Source organism: Grammomys surdaster, unplaced genomic scaffold (assembly GCF_004785775.1).
Source record: "Grammomys surdaster isolate TR1022 unplaced genomic scaffold, NIH_TR_1.0 214, whole genome shotgun sequence".
Taxonomy (NCBI): domain Eukaryota; kingdom Metazoa; phylum Chordata; class Mammalia; order Rodentia; family Muridae; genus Grammomys; species Grammomys surdaster.
This window is the reverse complement of record NW_021604659.1, coordinates 4,859,887-4,881,621: the sequence shown is the minus strand read 5'-3', so window position 1 is coordinate 4,881,621 and position 21,735 is coordinate 4,859,887. Positions and strand designations below refer to the sequence as shown.

Genomic DNA, 21,735 nt, shown 5'->3' with positions numbered 1-21,735 from the left:
AGAGCTTGAGGCAGCTGGTCATAGTGAATTGAATCCAGGAAGCAGAGAGAGATGGATGCTGGCAGTGAACTCGCTTTTCATTCAGTTTGGGACCCAAGCCCATGCAGTGGTGCTAGCTATATTTATAGTGGCTCTTTCCACCTCAGTAGCCTAATCTGGAAACTCCCTAGAAAAGCACAGAGGTTTGCCTCCTGGGTTATTCTAGACCTGGTAAATTGACAAGAGCAACTCTCCCTTAGCAAGAAAGGCAGGGAATGCCGAGTACAACTTGTTTGAAAACAGATGCCCAGGGACACTTTGTTGGCTTTTCCTATTGTCTGAACATCCCCAGATGTGATGCTGCTCTCCCAGGGAGACATGCTCACATTAGAAAAAGAATGACTTTTTTTTTTGTTCATAGAACTTAATTTAAATTCCCTAAACCCATGTATTTCCCATCCATGCAGATGCAGAGGTGACTCCTTCTCCGACAGGTAAGTCCAACACTGTAAATTCCATCTCTTCAAAGGTGAATAATCTGTATCCTGACCTAGACATGATGGACAGTGACCAGAGCAGTGATTTCCAATTCTGGCTGCACAATGGAAGCTTCTGAGATTCCCAGTACCTCTCCACTGTTCCCAAGACTGGTCACATTAGAATCTCCAGGACCACCCTTGGTTGCCAGTAATAACTGAGCTCTCATGTGACTGTAATTGTGCAGCAGAAATTTAAAAACTAGTGACTCTTTATATACCTTGCACATTGATCCCCTGTGAGATGTGTAGTTGGAAAAGATGTATATACATGTGTGTGTGTTTATGTGTGTACATCATAAGCTGTGAAAGTAAAAAGAGGGTTATGGGGGGATGACGTTTTAAAGTGGGCAAGAAATAGAGAGCAGTATAATTTATGTAATAGAAGTGTAGACAAGGGAACTAACTGGAGAGAAAGAACCAGGAGGAAGTGGGTGAAGAAGCACAGTGTGGGAGAGGAATAGCAAAAGCTGGATGCAACGGTACATATATTTGGAGATGCCACATCATAACTCATTGCAATAAAATAAAACGGTAGCTCAGACAAGAACTGGGTGTGACATTTCCCAAATGGAACTAGATCTCAAACCATCCTCTGTGGTGTCAGAGCAAGGAAGGGCACAAGGGGGAGGAGAAGCAAGGCCATTGTGGCTGAGGACTGAGTTGGTATGTGGAGGAGAGAAAAGGTGGATATGGAGACGTGGGTTAAGAAGTATAAGCAAGCCGGGCGGTGGTGGCGCACGCCTTTAATCCCAGCACTTGGGAGGCAGAGGCAGGTGGATCTCTGAGTTCGAGAGTTCGAGGCCAGCCTGGTCTACAGAGTGAGTTCCAGGACAGCCAGGGCTACACAGAGAAACCCTGTCTCGAAAAAACCAAAAAAAAAAAAAAAAAAGAAGTATAAGCAAACAGGAAAACTAAGATTCATTCCATAGCAAACCTTCCCAGTGGGACAAGAATGCAGTGCTGCTAAGAAAGCAAACCTTCTGAGGCTCCTCTGTGGACCTCTGGTAAAATACTTGTCTTGCAAATAGAAGGACCTAAGTTTTAGCCCAGGAACCCACATTAAAAAAAATGAATAAATAAAACTAAGCATAGTGCTGTGTGCTTCAAATACCAACATGAGAGTGACAAAAATAGGTGGATTTGGGGTGCTCCTTGGAAAGCCAGCCTAACTTAACCAGTGAATTCCAGGGCCAACAAGAGACTGTGTCTCAAAAAAACAAGGTGGGTAGCACCTGAGAAATAACATAAGGTTGGCCTCTGCCCACCCCATGCATACATATGTACATGCACCTATACAGACATACACACAAAAGTGTAACTTGGATGCTGCCCACCTGCCCTCAATGTACATCAATGCATCTAGCATCGCTTTCAATCAGTTTCAGCGTCCTGGTCACCAATCGTATAGATTTCATCCTCCCACGCTCCTCTTAGATCGACACATGCCAGTCAAACTGCGGTTATCCAGATCAGCTACACCACTTCCTGTTCTGTGATTCCCACTGTAGAATCTGATGCAGTTCTAGCTCTCACACCTGGGAAAATGTCAAGAACATTCCTGAAGACACCTACCACAAGTCTCTCGTTTGCTTTCACAGAAGGAAGTCACTCCTGTGGAGGAGTAATTTCAAGTCTCTCAGGCTCCTTCTCCAGTCCTTGGTATCCTACTAACTACCCCACGGACACAGAGTGCATCTGGGAGATACATGTGGCTGAGAAGTTCAACATAGAGCTGACGATCCCAAGCCTGAAGTAAGCGGCTTTGCCTTCCGCTACTTTAGTGGCCAGACTAGATTTGAATCTGTGACTTCTCAAGAGGAATACCTTTTCCATGGGGTTTTTTACTTTTTTTGTAAAAACACTTTTACTTTTCAGGTGGCCACTGATAGTCTTTGTTGTGGGTGTCTTATAGTCACTTATCCCAGAATCCCATTCATTGAGGTAATACCTATGAATGCCCAGTCACTGAGACATGGAGCTCTAGCTGGGTGGTCCACACCTGATGACGTTACCCCTGCTTCATCGTGTATAAGTTTCTGCCTCCTGAAGATCCAGATTTGGTCTTCCTTGTTCTCATTGTCTGGTCCTCCTTTCTCAGATACGGTGTAAAGTAAGTTTAGTTGCTTTTCCCTTCAAGAATTTCTATCAGGGAATTTTCTACAAAAATTAAAAGGTTTTATTCATTTCTACCATCAAGTACCTGTGTTTCCTGCTTCTTTCTCCAGCCATCATCCATTTGAAATCACTTATGCATATATTAATGTATACGTACAGGTATATGTTTATGTGTATATCTTTATATATTGCATATACACTTGTCCCTTGGTGTTCATAGATTGGCTCCAAGATTTCCCTTAAGCTGCCACAGAAGTCTAAATCTCATATAAAATATTATAGTATTTAGATGTAACCTTTGTACATTTTCCTGTGTTCTTTAAATCATGTCAGGTTATTCATAACACCCAAGAAATGCAATATAAATGTTGGACAAATCATTGTTAAGCTGTATTATTTCGGGAATGGTGACCCCAAAAAAGCCTACACATGCTCAGCACAAAGATTTATGTCAAATATTTTTGACTCATACTTAGTTAAATCCTCAGATGCAAAAGGCCAACTACAAATATATGCATATATTCATATAGACAAACAAAACCTTTCCAGATTCTATGAAACCATGGTTTCATCTTCCTACACTGTCACATCGTGGTCATTCCTCTTCCTGACTTTGTCTCTCAGTTTGTCCAGACTTCTGTGGGTCCTTCTGCCTACATTCATTACCCATAACAGCCAATGATCCAAGTTCTCCCTTTAAAGATGTATTTAAAGACGTAAAAAGTGTGGACAGTAAAGCAGAGCATACCACACTCTCTCTGTTCCAAGCAGCTGTAACCCCCAAATCTCCTCTAATGTACTTACTTACGAAAGCATCAATTCCTCCTATAAGTTTAAAGCACACTGTTTATGGAGTAATTTAATATATTGTCCAGAACAAGGAGAAAGTTGATAATTTTGGAGTTTGATTGTTTTTAAGTCTAAATATATTGTTATTTACATCTTTTTTCTTAGGGTATGAATAAATTTTTTATTTTTTCAAAGGGTTTCTCAACTAGAAGTGATAGTAATACCTGCTTCCAAGGTATTTTTCCCTAGGTCTGGGGTCATTTTTAGGTGTCACAATTGGGGTCAGTCGAGGGGCACTGCCATCTATTGGGTGGAGGTAAAGGCTGTTAAATGTCCTGTGATGATCTAGACAATTCCTTCCATTCCTCCCAAGAAAGGTTTTCCAGCACCATCATAGCACAGTGGTGAGGCTAAGACTAAGAAACCCTGTCTTATGCTGAGGTTTGTTTTTCCTTTTGCAACTCCCACATTTAAGTGGTGAAATTGTGTTTATACAAGGTGGCAGGAGAGATAGCTCAGTCAGTAAAGTGCTTGCCTGGCAAGCTAGAGGATCAGAGTTCAATCCTCAGAACCTACATAAAAAAGTGCTGAGTATGGCAATATCTACTTGTAACCCCATTGTAAAGAAGGAGGAGCCAGGCCGATCCTTGAGGTCCAGATGAGTGAGAGAACATCTCTCAAAAGAGATAGATGGTTCTTCTGTTTAAAGTTTTCTCTTACTAAGCATTCTTGTGTTTGAAAGTAATACTCAGATTGAGAAAAGGGGTCAACTAGGGGCACATTGGTATTTTTAGTTGATTTGGCAAACAAAGATTTATGACTCAGGTAACTCACAAGAACTGATTCAGGAGCTGAACTAAGGAACTACAGAGGAAAGTATGAGCATACAGCAGTAAAAAGAGAAGGGGTTGGGGGACAGTCACCTGGCAGCAGCTGTAAAATTGTCTCATTTGGTCTATTCCATTGGGAATCTCCCAGCTATGTAATTATGTTAGCTTTTTCTGATTATCTTTCTTTAATACAAAAATAGCCATTTATTTATTACTTTTGAGCTACTGGGAATTGAATTCAAAGCTTCAAGCTATCATGAACTGTAATCTCAGCCCCAATGCAGTCATCTACAAGAAATAGCTCCAGTTCAGCTATCTGTGTCGCAAATGAAAGTCAAGGTACCTCTGGGGTTTACTTGGATCCTCTGTACAGAAGGCTTTGGGCATGGCCTTCATTTCAGTTTAATACCTGCTACTGTTACTCTCCTGTGCCTTCCACATACATTGTATCTCTCCTCTCTCTCTCTCTCTCTCTCTCTCTCTCTCTCTCTCTCTCTCTCTCAATGGGTTCTTTTGTAGCTGGGCATAGCAGTGTATGATTTTAGTCCCAGCCCAGTGACAGGCAGATTTCTATGTCCAGGGCAGCCTGGTCTACATACTGGGTTCCAGGGCAGACGTTGTTACTTAGAGAGAGACCGTTTCGCAAACACAAAACAAAGCCAAAATGTGTTAGTTTTAGGTATTTGGTTTTTACCTCACTGGGATAGATGTCCAATGGCAGATCTTAAAATATAGTTCTGAATTTGTGTGTAAAGTGTGCCCATCGGATGTGTGGATATACATATATCTGTGTGTGTATTTGCAATGAGAATTTGTAGTGGACACAGAGACGGCTACTTGCTCAGAAATTATATATGCATATATCATGTTACATACTATGTAATATTTATTATGTTAGACAGACATTGGTGTGCTTTCCACATATATTCGTTGCTCCCAGTCTATGAGGGCTCCTGTCTAGGACTGGGCTTAGAGCGCTGGACAGAATAGATAAGGCCTCTGATGCTATGAGTGTACATTCTAGATGGAAAGACAAACAGTACTGAAACAAACCAATTAACTCAGTGGAAACTTTCAGATAGTGAGAAGTTTATATGTACTATGAAGTCAAAGAAATCAATACCTGTAAAACTAGGCTGGGGGTCAAGGCAGAAGAAGACAGCACGTGGGATGCCTGGTGCAACTCTCTCATCGTCCAGGTTAAAGCAAACATGGGCAGTCTGGGACCTTGGTGAGATGAGTCCTCCCAGTAGACCCTTTTGTCGTTATCTCCCTGACTCAGGGTCTTCCTGAGCATCTTATTCTGCTGATCTCTCACGGACACTGACCATCACCCAAAGCAGGACTTGGATTAAAGGGTCGGAGACATTAAAGAGATATTCAGGGTAAAAAGGAAGAAGGTCAGAGAGATCGAAAGCTAGGCTTCCTGATGGAGGCCACCAAAATGGACCAGATATGAATGGGAAGTCTGACAGATCAGGATAGTCCATGAGGGGAAGTGGGGGGAAGGGCAGATTCAAGGGGTTCTTAGATGTGTGTGGGGAGTGTGTGGGGGCAAGAGGGAGGAGATGGGGGATTGTCTTGAGGAGACTAATGCTGCTTTTATCCCCTCAGACTAGAGGACATCTATGGGTGCCCTTACGACTTTGTGGAAGTGTTCGATGGACAGCAAGTTGCCTCACTCTCCATGGGCAAAGTCTGTGCTGGGGCAGAACTCACATTCCTCTCCTCTTCAAATTTCATGACGGTGGTGTTTAAAAGTGACACCATGATCACCAACTCGGGCTTCTATGCTCTGTACAACACTGTTCAGCAAGGCGAAAGGCAAAATGGTGGGTATCCTGACCCCCACCATGCAGGGAGTGCACTGGGTGTGCCTTGTCCCGTTTAGAGAGAAGAAGCTTTTGAAATCTGACCTGAATTATGCTGCACCTGATTTGCCCACCTCTGCTGAGTGGCATCCTCACTGTCGTCCATAACCCTTACCCCTGCTCAGCCAGCCACAGTCACTGTCATCACCAAGCATCTAGAAACAGATGGCTGGGGTCTCTTGTCTCCCACAGTGTGTATATGCTCAAAGAGAACCCCATTTCCTTTCTCAAAGGAAGGAAAAGAGGCAATATGAAGGATTATTCTAGAACTGTCACAAAGTATAATTGTCAGTCTTTCGTCTGGCTGGGTTAATCATACACCATCCAGAACACTTGTGAGCCTCTCAGGTTCTGCTGCAGGGTGCGAGAACATTCCAGTGGCTTAATATAAGTTATCCTCCAGCTGGGATGCTTTTGTGAGCTTAAGAGACTCTAAAATACTGGGTTTGGAAATGGCTCAGTGGGTCAAGAACCTGAGTCCAGGGGGCAGAGACAGGAGACTTCTCAGACGCTCACAAGCCTGCTAGACTGGTGTGAACTGGAGGCAGTAGTGAAGAAGAGACTTGCCTCAAGGCAAGGACCGACAATCAAAGTTGTCCTCTGACCTCCACACATGTGCCTACACTCACACAAACATACACACACACACACACACACACACACAGAGAGAGAGAGAGAGAGAGAGAGAGAGAAAGAGAGAGAGAGAGAGAGAGAGAAATTTAAAACTTAATAGGCATTAGTTGCTCTTTAGCAGTCAGAAAATTTTAGGGAATCAGGTCACAGGCCCACTCCAAAGCTCCAATATGTAGAACATTTTTCTCAACCTGCAGATGCTTCTAGAATCTGAGGACAACACATCTCTAAAGCACCTATTTTTCCATTCCTAGGAATGGCCTTGAGACTGGTGAATGGCAGCCACAGATGTGAGGGCCGAGTAGAGATCTCGTACAATGGGACCTGGGGCACAGTGTGTGATGACGGCTGGGACCTGACAGATGCCATGGTGGTGTGCCGGCAGCTCGGCTGTGGCAAGGCCATGTCGGCCCCAGCTGAGAGCTACTTTGATAAAGGCATGGGCCATATCATTCTGGATGATGTGCAGTGCATGGGGGATGAAGCCAAGGTGTGGCAATGCACACATCACGGATGGTTCTCCCACAACTGTGGGCACCATGAAGATGCCAGCGTGGTCTGCTCAGGTGAGTGGTGTGGCTTACATCACATCTCAGGGAGAGAGCCTTGCCAACCCCACCCCCACCCCCAGCCACTGGGAAGAGAGGTGTCAACACCAGCAGGCAAGCAGTCAGCAATGAGCTCTGGGTTTTGAGCCAGTTTTTAAGTCAATTTACATAAGAGCTAGTTTTCAATCTTAGATTCTGGTATCTGTAAAGGGTTCAAAAAATCTCACCTGGGAATTAGCAATTATATAAATGGTTAGAATTATTGGACAATTATTATTATAATACAATAATTATACAATTATTATTGTATTCCTGGCACGGCACACCTGGGTACTGGTAACAATCTAGTGCCCACCAAGTGTTCTGTGAGTGCTGAACTCTGACCTACAGCCAATGCCTCGGAATTCTCCTTTAATACTCACAGCTTCCAATAAAGTAGAGACGATAGCATAAGTCTCTGCTATAAGCCCTGATAAGCCCTGCTGCACCTGAACCACAGGGCACAGTGAGCTCCCTCACACTGGCTCGCACCCCTCACTAATCTACACGAGTTTTAAGTCTACTTTTCCAAATGGCCCAGAACGGAGCACGTCTGCTTCTGAAGAAAGTATCAGATTTTTCTGGAGAGTTATGTGACCACCTTATTTAATCTGTCTCTCACTCTCACATCTGTCTTTGAATAGGTATCGACGATGCACCAAGTGGAGAACCAGCAGGTACTGTCTGTCAATTCATCCAAATCAGTTGCCAGGGCCCTCATGGGTGAGAATCCCAGCTACCGTTCAAGTTCTGATGCTGGAGAGAAAGGTCCAATTAGATACTTTGTTTCTAATCAGCAAAAGCAGTACCGCCCATCCCAGTTGTCAATGTGGCAGAACTAAATTGCTGCAGAGGGTGAGAAGACAAGACAAGGAGGGGGTTCAGATGTAACTGGAGATGAAATCTCTCGGCTGCTGGCTCAGTAGACAGAGGACCAACTGCTGGCAGTGATGATCTCATCACAAGAGTCTAGATAGAGCAAGGAACCAGAAACTTAGGGTTGTCTGGAGTGGCCTCTGTCCATATTGTTGAGGCACAAACATCTCTGTTCGCTGGGCACAGAATGATGGCTTCTGAAGATCGGGAGTCTTGAGTGTTTTAAGAAAAGAATGAATATGGATGCAGACTCTTGATCACGGCCCTTTTGTCTGTGCATTTCCAGACTCCACTGGTGAGGTCGTGACAGGTGCTGCAGCGTCACATAAGCTCTTGGTGTATACACTTCTCTCTGCTCAGTAACTCAGCCTTCCTTCTTTTAATATGTACGAAGCCGCTGCACATGGGCTCTATAGATAGTCCTACACCAAAGCCAAGAGCTCTGTCCTAATCGGGTACTTTAGTTAATCTTGGTCTTGATTTCAGAACCAATTCGTACATAATAATTGAAAAGGTAAGCATTAAAGCTTTAAAGAATTTTAAAATTTTGAGCAGATAGCCATTTTGAATTGAGCGGCCACAAGCTAGAGTTATCTGGGGCTTCACCGACGGCACAGGCTTTGAGAGGGAAAAATTGGAGTTAAGGCAAATGTTTGGTGAAAGTGCCAGTGCCTTCCCTGGGGAGTCCCTAGTTAAAAATGAGTTGGCGGCTTATAATTGGTTATGACAATTTAGACTGAGCTGACTTTGGCTTCCCGTCATAGGAACTAAGATGCTACATCAGCTTTGTAGCTTTCCAATTATTTCTTTTAATAAAGTCATTTCAGGATCCTCAGCCTTCCTAATGCTGCAGTTCTTCAATAGAATTCATGTTATGGTGACCCCCACCAACCATAAAATTATTTGCGTTGCCACTTCATAACTGTAATTTTGCTGTTGTTATGAGTGGTAATATAAACATCTGACATGCAGGATATCAGATACACGACCCTGGTGGGGGTCGTGACCCACAGGTTGAGAACCACTGCTCTAATATGCGCTGTTCTGTAGCACATCCTACTGAGAAAGGCCACTTTGGTTTGTATTATCTTCGTATCTCTTGCCTCTGGGTTTGCACATGTAAACCTTCCTGTGCACCGGGGTTCATAAAGCCTGTTCATTTCTAGATGTGACCATTTTCCCTTCACTAAGCGAATGATCTTCGTCTGTCAAGAGGCTGATACTGACACTGGGTGTGTAGCTTAATTGGAAGACTGTTTGTCTAGCACACAGGAAGCCCTGAGCTCAATCCCTAACACTGCATAAAAGTAGTCATAATGGTACATTGCCTATAATTCCAGCACTCAGGAAGTAGAGGCTGAATGATCTCTGGGGTTCAAGGTCACCCCAGCTATATAGTCAGCCTGAGCTATGTTAGCCCTGTCTCAAAAAAAGTGGATTTAAGCTGGGCGGTGGTGGCGCATGCCTTTAATCCCAGCACTTGGGAGGCAGAGGCAGGCGGATTTCTGAGTTCGAGAGTTCGAGGCTAGCCTGGTCTATAGAGTGAGTTCCAGGACAGCCAGGACTACACAGAGAAACCCTGTCTCGAAAAACAAAACCAAAAAAAAAAAAGTGAATTTTGTTTGTTGGGTTTGGGTTTTTGTTGTTGTTCAAGCTTGATGCATGGCTCATCAGTTAAGGGTGCTTGGTGTTCTGGCAAGGGGCTTGAACTCAGTTCTAAAACCTGTATCAGGCAGCTCACAGCTGTCTATGAATTCCAGTTCCAAGGGATCCAGTGGCCTCTTCTATCCTCCACAGGGACGCACACACACACACACACACACACACACACACACACACAAACACACACACCCCGCATTAAAAATGCATCCTAACAACAAGAAGTAAGTTTTCCCTACTTCTTTTTGGTGGCATGGTTTCTCTTCAGACTCTTCAGCTCATGCTGGCCTCACCTTTGAGCTCCTGTCTCAGCCTCCGTGGGGCTGGGATTACAGCTGTGAACTCTGTACACTCAGCTTCTTTTCCTTCCTCTTCTGCTTTCATTGCATCTCCTTTCGACATTGATAAAACACAAAGAAAACAAAGTGAAAGCATCAAAGGTCAGTGTCTCCTCGTAGGATTTCCTCACTTTTTTTTTTTTTTTTTTACAGATGAAATTTTCCAGTGTGGTGGTTTGCTCACAAATAGTTCAGGCTCCTTCTCCAGTCCTTGGTATCCTAAAAAATATCCTACCAATGTGGTGTGTGCCTGGGACATACAAGTAGATACTGGTGCACACATCAGACTCACCTTCGAAGTGGTCAAGTGAGTAAATATTTTCTGCTTGTACAATTATCATTACTTGGCTCCGCACACGTCAGGTTTACTACCCCTTTGTTGGACACAAGAGCTGTTGCACACATGAACTCATAACAGCCTAAGTGTCATGCACAAGACCTGCACAATGTAAAGCCAGCCAAAATCTCAGCGTGGATGAGGGGTGGGCTCATGAAGTCCCACCCCTGTTTGAAGAACTATCGGTAGTTGATAGCTACTAAGAGGAAGCCACTTTTCTTCTCGATGCAGGCATTAAGAGGACTACCCATGCTCTGTTAGATAGTCCCAGACCCATGTGCACAGAGAAAGTACTGAATGGATTCAGTGGATAGCAAATTAAAACAAACAAACCAAAAAAGTAGGCACTGTGGCATAAGCCTTTAACCCCAGCACTCACTCCAGAGGCAAATGCAGGCAGACCTCTATTTGTTCAAGGCTGTCCAGGGGTTATATTGTGAGACCTGTCTCACAATAAACAGGTAAAAATGAATAAAACTTAAAAAGAGAGAGCATGTGAATTTGGAAGGAAAAGTAGAGAGGGAGGTAGTAGAGGAATCAGAAGGGAAGGAATTAGGAATGTCTGGATGCATGTAGCACATGCATGTATAAACATTATATAAAATACTGAAGAGCCACAATTCTCCCAAGTAAACTGTACCTTAGAGGTCCCAAGTAAACTGTACCTAGTAATACTGATCAAAAGCTTATGTTCTCAAATCCCAGGAACTTACTTCCTGGGAGTACAGACAGAGTCTTGCAGCTTTCACACAGCAACAGTAGATTGGCGTTAGGCTACTTGTCCATCAGCAGGAGATCCACTAGACAAATTTTGGTCACCACATGTTACTGTCACAGGCTAAGTGACTATTGCTACAGAACCAGATGCAACAGTGGATAAATGTCAAGTCTGCCACCATTCCTGTGCAAACTGCCCGTGGGAGGAAAAGGGTCTGCTTCTGGGAAGGGGAATAAAGTGTGGGGGACTGTGGGCGAGACAGAGTTTTACTTTTTGCCATAAGCCATTGTTATCATGTAAATTATGTTCTGTGTGCTTATAGCTCACATTGAAAAGATGTTATTGAATTAAGACTTTAACAAATTAAAAGAAAGTAAACTTAATGGTATTTTGTAGACTTTCTTGCTTTTCTTTTGTGTGTGTGTGTGTGTGTGTGTGTAAAATTGCTTTGTTTGGGGCATTTTTGTTTTACCAAGTATCTTGCTCATATATTTTGAGTTCCACTTTTGTGGGTTTGTATATGTGTATGGGTGGAGGGGGAGTTTCTTGTTTGTTTTTTTTTTTAGTTTATTTCTCTCTTTTAAAGAGAGAAAAGGAAGGACATGGAGTAGGGTGAGGGAGCGTGGAGGTAGGGAGGACCTGAGAGAAGGTAAACCTGTGGCCAGAACATACTGTGTGAAAATAATGTTTTAGCACACACACAAAAAAATAGAAATAGAAAGGTACCTGTGCCTGAGCCAGTGGGATCAGCTCTTCTCCTAACCTGTGGGAGGAGTTACAGGTCTTCAGTAGCTTTGTCTGACCCTTGCTATAACCTCTTGGGAAGTCACTCCAAGACGCAAAGACCAAGGAAAGAAAGGAGCTTGAATGAAGCCTTTTTATTCACAGGATGGAAAATTTCTACGGCTGCCCTTATGACTTCATTGAGATTTTTGATGGCCCACAAAATGAACCATTTTCACTGGGGAGATTCTGCTCTGAAACAACCCCAATATTTACCTCTTCCTCAAGCCACATGAGCGTGGTGTTCCACAGTGATGCAATCGTCACCAACATTGGATTCTTTGCATCTTATGAGTCTCTGTTGCAAGATGAGAAAGACACAGGTAGGTCTGTTCATCATCTCAGCCCTGCTTGGTGACTCTGAACTCAGATGGCTGTTCAGTTACCTGGGAGCTAGGCATTTGAAAGTGGTTCCCAAGCTCCCTGTCAGTTATAGCTCCTGAGATGTAGGTTGAAGAGACTGGCTAAGCAGATTGCTCTGAGCATATTGCGTCAGGTTAAAGGTCCATGGACTCTTAAGAAAAAGGGAACTCAGCCAGCACTGTGTTAAAACCTGTCTTATTCACAACTATGCTAATAACGAGTTCACAAATGGTAGCTCGACCGAGTTTCCATGCCCAGTATTGCCACTTTACAGAAGGCTTTTGGGAGTTTCTCTTGAGTTTTGTAAAATATAAATTTATGTGTGAAGAGGAGGGGGTGTTAAAAACCTCTACCCGGACCACCTAACACGTTTCCATTGAGTCCACACTGCTCAACGGTCAGCTCTAACCTACAAGATGCCCTCTCTCTTGTGAAGACAGAGCCCTCAAAGCTAGCCAGGGCAGAGAACATGTCCTCCTTACCTTCAAGTCATTGACAAAGGGGAGCCTCGGGGTGGTTGACCCGGTTTGTCTGCTTTTTCAGATGTGGCTCTCAGACTAGCCAATGGCAGCCACCCGTGTGAGGGCCGCGTGGAGCTCTTCTACAATGGCAGCTGGGGCACAGTGTGTGATGACAGCTGGGACCTGAGAGACGCCCAGGTGGTGTGTCGGCAGCTCGGCTGTGGTGGGGCTGTGGTAGCCATTGGCCGAGCACATTTTGAGCGAGGCCTAGGCCCCATTGTCCTGGATGATGTAGAGTGCATGGGAACAGAAGCCAGACTGTGGCAATGTCTGCACAGTGGCTGGCTCACCCACAACTGTGGCCACCACGAAGATGCTGGTGTTGTCTGCTCAGGTGGGCTGGGTTCTGAACCAGGCAGGTTAATGACTTTGCACTTCTGGGAACCTTCTGTTCTGCCCCACCACACAGAAAACAGGAAGAGAATCTAGGACAGTTCCAAGGCCACTGTTCCCCCCACACCTACCTGCTACTCAAGGTGTGATCTTCATAACCGTTTCCTTTTGTCTGACTCTTTATTTATGTACATTTCTTTTACAAGGAAGCTTCAAACTTGATCAGCTTAGAGAACCAAGGCCGCAGGCTGCAAACAGACCATACTTGAGCACAAACACAATGTCTTAGTTACTTTTCAATTGCTATCATAAAACACCATCACCAAGATGCCTTATCGAAGAAAACATTTTATTTGGGGATCATGGTTCCAGAGGAGTTAGAGTCGTGGTGAGGAGCATGACAGCAGGCAGGTAGACATGGTGCTGGTGCGGTAGCTGAGCGCTCACGCCTTGAGCCACACAGACAAGCGGATCAAGTTAATTGGGAATTTTTTAGGCTTTTGAAACCTCACTGTTTGCCACCAGGGACCTACCTCCTTCAACAAAGCCACACCTCCTCATCCTTCCCAAACAATTCTACCAGCAGGGGACTGAGCATTCATATATGTGAGCCTATAGGGGTCATTTTCACTCAAACCACCATACACAGTGACTATAAAATCATGTAATAAATATTATTTAAATTTTAGTATAGGGCCTGGATATGGCTCAATGCAGAAGATCCAGGTTCAGTTCCCAACAACCACATGACAGCTACACAGTAAGTTCACAGCAAGTCTGAGGTTAGCCTGGACTACATGGGATCTTGTCTCTAATTGATCAACTTACTGATTAATTAAAAATAAGAATTACAATAGCAGACTAGCAAGACAAGTGCTTCGTATAGATTACTATCACTGTGGCCACAGTTTGTTTTTAAAAGAAAGAAAATTATATTCTAGTATCTACTATCAGAACAGAATGATCTAGGAATCCAGAAACTCAGGTGGTGACTAGTGGTCACTCTTTGATGCAGAGATGGAATACATCTAGCTTTAGTTTTTTTCCCCAAATAATTCAAATAAACAGGCTTAACTATGGGGTTTAATAAAATGAAGAGAGGTGACAGTGACTTCTACTCTTCTTATGTCTTTCATAGCCTCTCTGTCCCAGCCAGCACCATCATTTCTCGTGAGTGATATGATCTCAGGTAATGTCAGTTTTCTTGATTGATTGGCTGTAACTTGCATTGGCAAAGTCACACTGGGAAGTAGGGTAGAGGTTTAAGAGTCAAACACCCTGTTTTCGTCATCTATACATTGAGCAAAACCCTGAACTGTCTCTGTTTCCTCCTCTGGATGAGTGAGGTGAGTGGTGGCATTTGCATCCTCAGGATATGCTGGGATTGGGTGACCTTCCTTGTGCAGGAGGGAGAGGTTGACACAGTGCTTAGCATGTGAGAAAACACGCTATAGAGACATCAGCCGTTATCTTCTGATCAGAGTACTGTAAGGATTTCCCTCTTGCTTTACCCCTGGAGGAAGGATGAAGAAGCATTAACATTTCTATGTGCTCCTGGCTATTTGGGGCCCAGTAGTTGCCACATTTCAAACTCAGTCAGCTGATCCTCAGGACAGATCTTAAAGAACAAAGTTCAACATGCAAGGAATTGAGAGAAAGAATGACCCTAAGCCTTCAGAAGAAGCACCAGCTTGGTTTGTTCTTGTAGCAGAGGTCTTCAAAGGATGTTTTATTGGCTTTAAACTGTATCTATTTTTTTAAAATCTGTTTACCCCAGGCTGTGGTTTTATTGTGCTTATAAAGTAGTTTGTATTCACTGTGTACACACTGATTGAGGGATGGAAGGCTTATTCTTTACAGAGAAAAGTACCACAAAGCCAGGTGATTAGAAGCCGTCTTTAGATAGTTCAAAAGGTGGAGAGCCTACTGGAAGTTGATGAAGAGTTGAAGATGCCTGACACCTAACAAAGGTGAATAATTTTCTTCTTTTTGCTTTCTATCCATCTTTAGCATCGCTAGTAAAGCTGCCAGAGGTGCACACATCAACAGGTAACCTTTTCTTCTCTCCTCAGTTGCCTTTTCCTATGTGTGTTTGAGTCTAGATTCCAGGAGCGCTAGACGAGGAGCATCCCTGCTAAGTCCACTGTGTATTCCCATTCCCCCCCCCACCCCAGCTCAGGCTGATTCTGTTGATGGAGGATTGGGAATGCCTGGACTATCTAGAAAATCTGGGACTAGAAAATACTGCAAGAGCTTAATAGCACACCTGAAAGCTCTAGAACAAAAAGAAGCAAATACACCCAAGAAGAGTAGACTGCAGGAAATAGTAAAACTCAGGGCTGAAATCAACCAAGTAGAAACAAAAAGAGCTATACAAAGTATCAACAAAACCAGGAGCTGGTTCTTTGAGAAAATATTTCTTTCCTTCCTCCTTTCTTTATTTCTTCCTTTCTTCCTTTCTTTCTTCCTTTCTTTTGTCTATTCTTCCTTTTGTTCTTGCTTTGCTTTTTTTTAATCAAATATAGTCTAACAGGAGTCAAGCTGAAAAAGGAAACTTCAGTTGAAAAAATGTCTCCTTCAGATTGTCTAGGAAGAAAAAGATCACTGAGTATTTTCGTGACTGATGATTTACTATTGCAAGTGCTATCCCTAAGCAGCTGGAATAAGAACTCAGTCTGCAGAAGATAGTAATTCTATTTCTTTCATGTATATGAGCACACTGTCACTGTCTTCAGACACACCAGAAGCGGGCATCAGATCCCATTACAGATGGTTGTGAGCCACCATGTGGTTTCTGGGAATTGAACTCAAAACCTCTGGAAGAGCAGTCAATGCTCTTAACCACTGAGCCATCTCTCCAGCCCCTTTTTTTAAATTTTATTTATTTCATGTATGTGAGTACAGTAATTCTATTTCTTCATGACTTCTTCAATGCCTGCCTCCAAGTTCATGTTTGATTTCCTCTCTTGACTACCATTCATAATGTACTGTAAGATATAAGATGAAATAAACTCTTTCCTCTCCAAAAAAACAAAAACAGAAAAACAAAGAAAATACTGCAAGAAGCAAGAACGATTTGCATGGGAGTGGTGTGAAAGCTGCTCCGTTAAGGCTCAGGGTATCATGCTGTCCTTACCCAGAAGGCTCAGGATGTCGTGCTGTAATTACCCAGCCCTACCTAGAAAGTGATCTTGGCTGTCTTCTGAACTTTTATTCTCTTCTAACATAGCAACTTGACATGGGAATCAGCAGTGACTGCCTTTCTCATTCCCTGGGATACCTTGACACATGGGTCACACTTGATCCTGGTGTCTAGTACTATCATCCCTTGATCAGTGTACATACACACACACACACACACACACACTCACACACTCACACACACACACTCATACACTCACACACACTCACACACACTCATACACACACTCACACACACTCACTCATACATACACATACACTCATACACATACACACACACACACTTACTCACACACACACACACACACTCACACACATACATACACTCATACACACACACTCACACACATACATACACTCATACACACACACTCACACACATACACACACACACTCACACACAGACACTCACACACATATACACACCAGTTAGCACAGCTCCTCAAGAAAAGAAAATGATAAAAGTAAAAATATGACATATTTTGTGAGTACCAGAAATCAAAACTTATAACTTCCAGTAAGACGACCAAGGGCAAGTTCCTGGACCAGCTGGCCAAGGGACAATCATTTCTTTACCAAACACAACCTTGAAAACCCATTGAGTGGTACCAAGGACTAGAATTTAATTGATTTGAAATGAAATGAAGGGAAAGTGAGTTTGCCATCCTTTTACTATTAATTTATGACTCTCAAGAAATAGCTGCTTTTCCTGGCACTTTGAGGATAGACCCTTGAGAGGATTCTTCCTGAATTACTCACAGGTCTGGACCTGCGACTGGTGAATGGGACAAGCAGGTGTGAAGGCAGAGTTGAGGTGTACTATATCAACACTTGGGGGACTGTGTGCGATGACAACTGGTCCATAGAGGATGCTCACGTGGTCTGCAGACAGCTTGGCTGTGGTCCAGCTTTATCTGCCCTGGCAGGCAGCAGTTTTGGCCCTGGGTCAGGCAGCATAGCCCTTGATGATGTCAACTGCACAGGAACAGAATCTTCCCTGGCACAGTGCTCTCACAGAGACTGGCTCGCCCACAACTGTGGGCACCAGGAAGATGCTGGTGTCATTTGTTCAGGTAAGAGAAAGTCCATCCTAGACCAGTTACAGAACTGCCCAAGCCAAACCTGAATGCTGGCACACCTTGAACCTACCCCACAGGCAGGACAGTGGGTTTCTTTTCCAACATTGAAAATGGTGCTTGCAATACTTAGGGTGTCTATTTTTCAAACTGAGGGTCTGAAGAGATTAATCAGCAAAAGAAAGAGAGGAAGAAAGAAAGAGAGAGAGAGAAAGAGAGAGAGAGAGAGAGAGAGAGAGAGAGAGAGAGAGAGAGAGAGAGAGAGAGAGAGAGAGTAATAGTACTAGCCTCATAGGGCTGGTAGGAGTTAACAAGGCAACCTGTACACAGTGTTTAGTTGAGCGTCTAAGAAACCATAAATTATACAAATAACTAGCTATTATCATTTTTGTTATTAAGATTAACTCAGTCAGAATAGTGTACCCAGGTTTTTAGGTAGGTGAGAACCCACAGAAGAGGAAACAGTCTTGGATGCTTCAGAAGAATTGCTCATACCCAGCTTTCTTCAAGTATAATTAAACAATGACCATGTCCTTTAGGGCACTTCAGCATCTTGTTTCTCATATCTACCATCTCATGTTTCCATTCTCTCTATAGATTCTGCAGCTAGTGGACATCCAGGTATATATGAGTTCATGACTACTGTATTTCCTGCTTGGCGACTAGAGTCTACCAGAAGGGTTACCACACTGGGTCTCTCTTCTGAATTTTAATTTATTTTTGACAATTCCTTGATCTCTAGACTGTTCTAGAAGATTAGGACCCAGGGCTACTTCCTAGTCCCTGGGGGCCCTGCCATACACCCAGAGGAAAGGTATCCTGAAATTAACATATTGGTGTGTCATCCCTTTTGCAAACAAGCACCACATTTCAGCAGAAAAATATGATGCCAGCTTTTGACCCAAGATGTTCTGCTGTAAGAACTTACAGCAGAGGTCTTGGCAGGCCACAGAGTGGCCTAGTGGCAGAAGAACCTGGGGCTAGAGGCTCCTTCTCTATTTGCAAAGTGTACTTGGGACCTGGGATGATCTGACAATTAGGCCCCTGCTATGAGGCCGGAGCTTCATGATCCCAACATGAATTTTATGTCTCATTCTTATTTAGAATAATGAGCACATGCATGCATGAGCCATTATCACAGTTTATATGAAACTATTTGATTGGCTACTCAGTGGGGTTGTTTAAAGGCCAACTTGCTTATATGATTTAGGTGACACTTAAGGGCATGAGGTAGCATTTTGTTTGCTTAGAATGTGTCTGTGGTAACTTTCCCCCATTCTTACCCGTGCAGCTACTTCAGCTCCTGAAGAACGTCCACACGGTTTGCATCCAGGTATCTTCCTACTCTTACAGCCTGTGACTCTCTGTTCTGAGGCTGATTGCGACTAACAGAAATGATTCAAATAAGTCTGGGGAGACAGCTCAGTAGGTAAAGTGCTGGCCACCCAAGCACAAGGATCTGGTTCAGTCTCTAGAACCCAGGCATGGTGGCACATGCTTGAAATACCAGTTTGGGACAAATGGAGACAGACAGATCCCTGGCAATTTCTGGCCAAACAGTCAAGCCAAATCAGCCAATTCCAGAAAACATAAAAGATGTTGTCTCTAAAACACAAGGTAGTAGGTATCCTGAAGAATAAACCTGGAATTATATCTAATCTGGTCTACACACGCACGCACACACACACACAGCAGGCAGGGGAGGTGCGGTGAGGAGAAGGGAAAGAGGGGAGGAGTTAGAAAAAGAAATTAGTTTCATGGCCTTAATGCTATAAAACAAAAAGGCTCAGTAAAACTTGTGACATGTGGCTTCTTCTAATTATGGGTTTTGTTTGTTTGTTTGTTTGTAAAGGACAGAGCCAATTCGCTTACCTCAATTGCAGCATCTGATACTCAAAGACTGGGCTCCACATTGTGTTCTAGTGAACCCTGTCAAAGAACCTGCCCCAGTCCTGAGGGTCCTGACTCTGAGAATCAATTGACTTCATCTGCTTTAGTTCAGAGTCTTTTTCACACTGCCTCAGGGATGCTGTGCCCATTTTGATAAATAGTTTACAGCTTTCTAGATTCAAGTGACGAACAACTAATTATATCTTATAAGTTACATCCTACCTGAGAAAACCAAGTTAGACATCCAGTCTGAGCTCTCAGCACAGAGATGCACTGTTTTCAGCCTTTAGAAATTGATTTTCTGAAGAGGAAAAAAAAAGACCCTAACATCAGTGAACCCTGGGCATGATGTCAAAGGCCTGGAAACCTCAGCTGCTTGGGAGACTGAGATAGGAGGATTGCATGTTACAAGCCTACCTGGATATGAGGTCTAGGCCAGTCTAGGAATGTTAGTAAGACCCTTCATCTCAAAAAAGAAATGGTTTTTTTTAAAAAAAAAAGAGCCATGGAAACAGCTCTATGGGAGAACAATATTTTTAGGTACATCTTCCTCAATGCTAGACTGTGGCCTCCATTCCATAACCAAACTGCCCAGGACAGTAATCTAACACAAGTAGAAACATGTTAAATTTCCAGTACAGAAAGTGGTCCTATGTGTTCCTTGGGGTATAGCCTACATCCACAACCATTCATAGACAGGTGCATGTTACCCCAACAGCTGGCTGCACACCAGGCTAGGATTTTCCAGTTTGATTTTCTGTCCCCCATGAGCACAGAAGGACCCTCAGCTGACTTGGTCCTTGGTTCCTGCAGATCTGCAGCTGGTGAGACTGGCTGACGGGAGAAGCCAGTGTGAGGGCCGTGTAGAAGTCTACTTCAATGGGACCTGGGGGACTGTGTGTGATGACCTTTGGGGCATACAGGCTGCCCAAGTGGTATGTCAACAACTGGGCTGTGGGGTAGCCCTGGCAGCCCCCAGGAGCAGTCTGTTTGGCGATGGCTCTGGCCCCATCTTCCTAGACGACGTGAGATGCTTGGGCACAGAGACCAACTTGGGGCACTGCCACCACCTCGGCCTTTCTGTGCACAACTGTGAGCACCATGAGGATGCGGGCGCCATCTGTTCAGGTAACTGATCTCTGCTGGAACTTTATTTTCCTCCCATGCTACAAACCAGGTAGCACAGAAGGGCACAGGGTCCCTGCAGAGGCACACTTGTCCTGGCTTTTGCGTGGAGAGTATTACACCCCTCCAGCACACTTGGACTCCAGCAGCCAATAACATTGGTCACCCTAGTGTCAGGAAGTGTGTGTCTATTGTCCATTGTCACAGCCTACTCCCCAGACCTTACACATGGAAGTCCTATAAGCAATAATCCACCTGCTGTCAGGCCGTTAAACTCCTGGGAATGGCCCTTCTGTGTGCATCAAACTCCTTAAGTCCTCCTCCAGATGAGGTTTCAGATAGTTTGACTACACGAATGCCCTCCTCATGCACTTCCCATGATGGGACTTTCTTGCTACAAGGAACGAGTTTAGGTAACCACTCAAAAAAACTTGACCAAAGAGTCTTGTGGAAGAGAGGAAAGAAAGATTGTAGGAACGAGAAGGGTCAAGGACACCATAGGAAAACACACAGAATTGACTAGCCTGACCTCATAGAGGCTCACAGAGACTGAACCAACAACCAAGGGGGCTGCATGGGTCTAACCTAAGCCCTCTGCATGTATGCTATGGTTGTATAGGTTTGTCTTCTCGTGGGACTCCTAACAGGGGGAGTGCTGGCTGTCTCTGACGCTTTTGCCTGCTTTTGGCACGTTTTCCTCCCACTGGGTTGCCTGGTCCAGCCTTGATATGGGGGGAGGCACCTAGTCTTATTGCAACTTGATATATCATGTTTTTTTGATATCCCTGGGAAGTCTCCCCTTTTCTGAAGGGAAACAGGAGTGGTGAATTGTTGGGGAGAGGGAAGATAGGGAGAAAGAGACTGAGAGGAGAGGAAGCAGGGGAAATTGTGGTTGGGATGAAATATATGAGAGAGTAGATTTTAACAAAACCTTAAAAAAATCTTGACCACTGAAACCTTACTTTGTTATTAATTAATTGTTCCACCGCTGGGCCTCGCCGCTGCCTCATTCTCCTCCTCCTAGAGGGCCAGGCAGGGGTAAGGCTAGGAGACGGCGTGAGGATCAAGGTGGAGAGAGGTTGTGTCCCCTCCACTCTGCCAGTTTCCTGGTTATCTTGTTCCATTTATATCTGAAGAGTTAGTTTCATGGTGCCGGAGAATTAAAAACTCTA

At 44.0% G+C, this 21,735-nt stretch overlaps 3 protein-coding genes across 3 annotated transcripts in view; all 3 read left to right on the top strand.

Annotated features, from left to right (window-relative positions):
* The window catches only part of LOC114625248 (putative DMBT1-like protein), a 68,278-nt gene extending 66,004 nt beyond the window's left edge, over window positions 1-2,274 (top strand). Inside the window, exons 22-23 of the mRNA XM_028772537.1 lie at window positions 447-473; window positions 2,117-2,274. Coding sequence (XP_028628370.1) covers window positions 447-473; window positions 2,117-2,274 — 185 coding nt within the window. The remainder of the gene's footprint in view (window positions 1-446; window positions 474-2,116) is intronic.
* A 3,148-nt stretch (window positions 2,275-5,422) lies between these two features.
* On the top strand, window positions 5,423-18,937 carry LOC114625277 (deleted in malignant brain tumors 1 protein-like). The gene is made up of 11 exons (XM_028772571.1): window positions 5,423-5,451; window positions 5,867-6,084; window positions 7,011-7,322; window positions 7,988-8,020; window positions 10,370-10,523; window positions 12,160-12,377; window positions 12,961-13,272; window positions 14,410-14,460; window positions 15,282-15,320; window positions 17,234-17,545; window positions 18,840-18,937. The coding sequence occupies exons 1-11, from the start codon at window positions 5,423-5,425 to the stop codon at window positions 18,935-18,937; spliced, it is 1,776 nt and encodes a 591-aa protein (XP_028628404.1).
* Window positions 18,938-19,068: 131 nt separating this feature from the next.
* LOC114625276 (deleted in malignant brain tumors 1 protein) overlaps window positions 19,069-21,735 on the top strand; it is a 37,014-nt gene continuing 34,347 nt past the window's right edge. The window contains exons 1-2 of the mRNA XM_028772570.1: window positions 19,069-19,165; window positions 20,252-20,566. Of these exons, the coding sequence (XP_028628403.1) occupies window positions 19,069-19,165; window positions 20,252-20,566 (412 nt within the window). The remainder of the gene's footprint in view (window positions 19,166-20,251; window positions 20,567-21,735) is intronic.